The sequence below is a fragment of the Palaemon carinicauda genome, chromosome 9, assembly GCF_036898095.1.
Source record: "Palaemon carinicauda isolate YSFRI2023 chromosome 9, ASM3689809v2, whole genome shotgun sequence".
Lineage (NCBI taxonomy): Eukaryota > Metazoa > Arthropoda > Malacostraca > Decapoda > Palaemonidae > Palaemon > Palaemon carinicauda.
In genome coordinates, this window is record NC_090733.1 from 8,232,460 (window position 1) to 8,237,459 (window position 5,000).

At 35.9% G+C, this 5,000-nt stretch overlaps 2 protein-coding genes across 2 annotated transcripts in view; both read right to left on the reverse strand.

Moving 5' to 3' along the window:
* Positions 1 to 128: 128 nt before the first annotated feature.
* On the reverse strand, positions 129 to 1,011 carry LOC137646258 (germ cell nuclear acidic protein-like). The gene is made up of 2 exons (XM_068379377.1): positions 628 to 1,011; positions 129 to 557 (listed from the first exon to the last, which is right to left on the reverse strand). The coding sequence occupies exons 1-2, from the start codon at positions 1,009 to 1,011 to the stop codon at positions 129 to 131; spliced, it is 813 nt and encodes a 270-aa protein (XP_068235478.1).
* A 22-nt stretch (positions 1,012 to 1,033) lies between these two features.
* The window catches only part of LOC137646259 (RNA-binding protein 25-like), a 9,907-nt gene continuing 5,940 nt past the window's right edge, over positions 1,034 to 5,000 (reverse strand). The window contains exon 2 of the mRNA XM_068379378.1: positions 1,034 to 1,338. Within this exon, the coding sequence (XP_068235479.1) occupies positions 1,034 to 1,338 (305 nt within the window). The remainder of the gene's footprint in view (positions 1,339 to 5,000) is intronic.

Consider the following 5,000-nt stretch of genomic DNA (forward strand, 5'->3'; position numbering starts at 1 on the left):
GGATCATTTGTGGGTACTGTTTCTGCTTCTGTATCTGCTTCTTGCTCTGCGCCTGTTTTAGCTTCCGTCTCTGCCCCTGACTTCACCTAAGACTCTGCCCCTGTTTCTGCCTCTTCCTTTTCCAAAGTCTATGCTACTGCCTCTTCCTTTGTCTCTGCTTCTACCTCTGCCGCTGTCTCTTCTTCTGCCTCTGCCCCTCTCTTTACTTCTGCCTCTGCCCTGTCTCGGCCTCTGGCTCTGCCAGTGTCTTTCCTCCTGCCTCTGAACCTATCTCTGCTTCTGCCTCTACCCGTCACTGTCTTTGCCTCTGCCAATGTTTCTGCTTCTGCCCCTACCCTTGTCTCTGCTCCTACCTCTGGTTCTGCCTCTTCCCCTTTCTCTGCTTCTGCCTCTGTAAATATCTCTTCCTCGGCTTCTGCCTCGGCCATTGTCTCTGCTTCTGCCCCTGTCTCTGCTTCTGCCTCTGCCACTGTCTCTGCTCCTGCCCCTGTGTCTGCTTCTGCCTCTGCCTCTGTAATTTTCTCTGCTTCTGCCTCTGCCCGTCTCTTCTTCTGTCCCTGCCTCCACTTTTCCCTCTGCCCCTGTCTCTGCTTCTCCCTCTGCCACTGTCTCTGCCTTTGCCCTTGCCACTGTGTCTGCTTCTGCCCCTGCCCTTGTCTCTGCTCCTGCCTCTGGTTCTACCTCTCCCCCTGTCTCTGCTTCTGCCTCTGTAAATGTCTGTGCCTCTGACTCAGCCTCTTCTGCCAATGTCTCTGCTCCTGCCTCTGCCTCTGTAATTTTCTCTGCTTCTGTCTCTGCCTCTGTAATTTTCTCTGATTCTGCTGCTGCCTCTGTAATTTTCTCTGCTTCTGCCTCTGCCTTTGCCCCTGTCTCTTCTTGTGCCTCTGGCCCTGTCTCCACTTCTGTCTCTGCCACTGTCTCTGCTCCTGCCTCTGAACCTGTCTCTACTTCTGCCTCGGCCTCTGTCTCTGCCTTTGCCTCTGCCACTGTGTCTGCTTCGGCCTTTGCCATTGTCTCTGCTCCTACCTCTGGTTCAGCCTCTCCCCTGTCTCTGCTCTTGCCTCTGTAAATGTCTCTGCCTCTGCCTCGGCCACTGTCTCCTCTTCTGCCTCAGTCTCTGCTTCTGCCTCTGCCTCTGTAATTTTCTCTGCTTTTGCCTCTTCACCTGTCTGCTTCTGCCTCTGCCCCTGTCTCTTCTTCTGCCCCCGCCGCTGTCTCTTCTACTGCCTCTGCCACTGTTTTTTGCCTCTGGCTCTGCCACTGTCTCTGCCTCCGGCTCTGCCACTGTCTCTGCCTCTGGCTCTGCCACTGTCTCTGCCTCTGGCTCTGCCACTGTCTCTTCTTATGTATCTGAACCAGTCTCTGTTTCTGCCTCCACCACTTTCTCTGCCTTTGCCTTTGCTACTGTCTGTTTCTGCCCCTGCCCTATATATATATATATATATATATATATATATATATATATATATATATATATATATATATATATATATATATATATATATATATATATATATATATATATATATATATATATATATATATATACAGTATATGTGTGTGTGTATATGTGTAGACATACATACATTCATACATACATACATACATACTGTGTGTGTTACATATATGTAATCTCAGCAATTGCCCTTTACATTAAATGTGCTCGTTAAAATTCATCCATTTGTTTCAAATAATTTTGGTATTTAACAATGAAATCCGGATAACGTCAAATCATGCATATTCAGACGAAACTAGGAATATATATTTTACTTTCAACCACATTTATTTATATCTATGTCTTAACTCCTTTCCAGGAAATACCACTCACTTCCCCAACCATCTAGCCTTCTCCTAAGAGGCCGTTGCACCTCTATTACAAGAACATTTCATGCGACAGTGCGTTATCTAATTGTTCCCAGGAGACATAGGAATGTGAAATTGAGATCTGCAAGCAGATGATGAGAACACTATTTTCTGGTCATTAAAATTTTATTACTTTGTATTGAAACAGACTGAATGTTATTTTTTCCCTAATAATGTTTCTGCTGTCAGATGACTACTTTTAGATATTTTTTCTATGTAAGAACGAACGATATATTTGACCTAGAGCAGTTTTCAAGATTTTCTTAACTACATAGGTTTTTTGAGTAATTTATTAATAAAAACCTGGAAAGGCTAATACTTTATGCTACCACAACATGTATCATTTGTGGAATGAAATTTGTATTAAAATTTACACACACACACACACACACACACACACACATATATATATATATATATATATATATATATATATATATATATATATATATATATATATATATATATATATATGACTATAAAAAAATGATAAATATACACTTATAGATGTATGAGGATATACACAAACAGCCTCCATCGATATACTGTATAAATAGAGGCTCGTGATGAGTTTAAAATTACTCTCACGGTCGTTTAGATATTTAGTAGATATCTGCAATTCTTCAAGATCTTATAAATCGTAACCATATGAGCATGACATTTTTCGTTTGATACGGCAATGAATATGAGTCCCACTCAGACTCATCAGTTCCTTTGGTCGCTGCAACTTCACCATCTCTGTGAGCTAATGGAGAGAGGGGGGAAGGGAGCTTATAAGTCTATCTATTGAGTCATCCGCAGTCATTGCCCGGCTCTCTTTGGTCCTAGCTTGGGTGGGAAGGGGAGCATAGGCACTGATCATATGTAATATTGGCAGTCTCTACGGCATCATCCTGCTTGACAGGGCAATGTCACTGTCCCTTACTCCCTCCATTCATGAGCAGTCTATAAACCTTTAAAAACTACATAGGTTTCTTCTTGGTCAATGAACTAATGACTCTCAATCCACTAACCCTCTACGTAAACGGCTAAGTAGCTCTCCCTACTGGACATGGATTATATTAAAAAAAATTTACAGCATGTTTTCTTTTTCTCTCTGAATTATTAGATGGCTATTTACATTGACAAAATAAATCAGATTTTATTATTTTATAAAGATTACAAAAAACAACACTAATTTTGACACTCTAAAGCTTGGATCAGAAAATACCCTTGCATTGTTGCAATGGAAAACTAATGATTAGTCTCGATTTGATACTTTTGATATAATCATTTTGTGCTAATTTCCTGATATGAAACTACAAATCCTCGTATCAATATTCCACTTCAAATAATCCAATATGAATTGTGCCCACAAATAGCAGAATTAATTTACATAAAAAATATTGCTCGTGGCTATATTTTCATACCATTGGTCCACTTTCCTTACCTAAATTATTTTTCTTTTTCGTGCATCCTTCATTCTCGTTTAATGGGTATTATGACTTCAAGACCAACGGGCTTTGTTCTCACTGCAATACATTTCATGCTCTTTTTTATGCTTTTTACAGTCATCTTATACAATAGCGCATAGTTCTGTTATAAAACAAATGTATTAAAAAGATTCTATAATTTAAATATGACTTTCAAGAATTAATGATTTACATAGTCCATTGTGTAAAAGAATACTTTACTGAAATTTTCTTGAAATGAGTCTATAGCTTAGGTTGCAATCTGAAAATGATTAAAGCACTTAAGAATGTTTGGTTTTATGGATTAGTTATATATATATATATATATATATATATATATATATATATATATATATATATATATATATTTATATATATATATATACACACACACACATATATATATATATATATATATATATATATATATATATATATATATATATATATATATATATATATATATATATATATATATATATATATATATATAAACACACACACACACACACACATATATATATATATATATATATATATATATATATATATATATATATATATATATATATATATATATATATATATATATATAAACACACACACACATATATATGTATATATATATATATATATATATATATATATATATATATATATATATATATATATATATATATATATATATATATATACATATATATGAGAAAGAATTAAAAGGTAAAATCTTCAGGCTCGTCGCCATGATTATACTCTGGGGGTCGTTACAGAATGAGTGTCATAAAACTTCCGAAAGGCTTCATTAAAAAGTTTTCCGTCCTGCTCGAAGTGATGATTAGGGCATAATCAGAATTCCTTAACGTAATTTCGGAAAATTTCACAGGGAAGTGATCTAGCGGTAACTGCATACTTTTGCATGAGATTTTGTGAACGAAAACTGAGATTACATATATTTTCTGTTCGTTTGAAAGACAATTATAATATCAATCTACTTCTATTATGCTTTTTTCACACATAATATAACAAAGGCAAATAGAAAAATACTTCTCGTTAAAAGGAACTCTTAAGATGCTGCTTTAAAGAATTGAATTTTTAGTCTGCACAATCTGGAAGTTGTTTCATGTGCATTAATCACCAATTTATATTCGCAAATATTATTACAAGAAGATTAAAAGACAAAACCACAAATTGATCCTATACAGAATATTAAAAGACCCGCTATGCGTTCATGATTCAATATACTTAAACTCTCAGACGTTGTCCCAAAAGTAATCCTTTTAATTCTCAACACAGCTTCTCATAAAAAACATAACTCCCTTTCATTGTTGACTATTGGTTGCGCAACAACTGTCGAAGTTTTGATTAAAAAGTTTGTAATTGGTACTGTAACGTTTCCAAGACAATTCCCTATAATAGACTAACGTTGGCCAAGTAATATCCTTATGCAAAATAGAGAGAGAGAGAGAGAGAGAGAGAGAGAGAGAGAGGAGAGAGAGAGAGAGAGAGAGAGAGAGAGAGATTCTGATAAATCTTTCTACAAAAAATCATTAATTTAATAAGTATACCTAATTTTATTTTCCATTATTTCAGTATTGGTAAATCTTCTTTGCAAGTTTAAAGATTTTTAAAAGTTTCTTTTCAATAAACTTATCTCCGCTTCCTTACCTTGGGGTCAATAAGATAAAA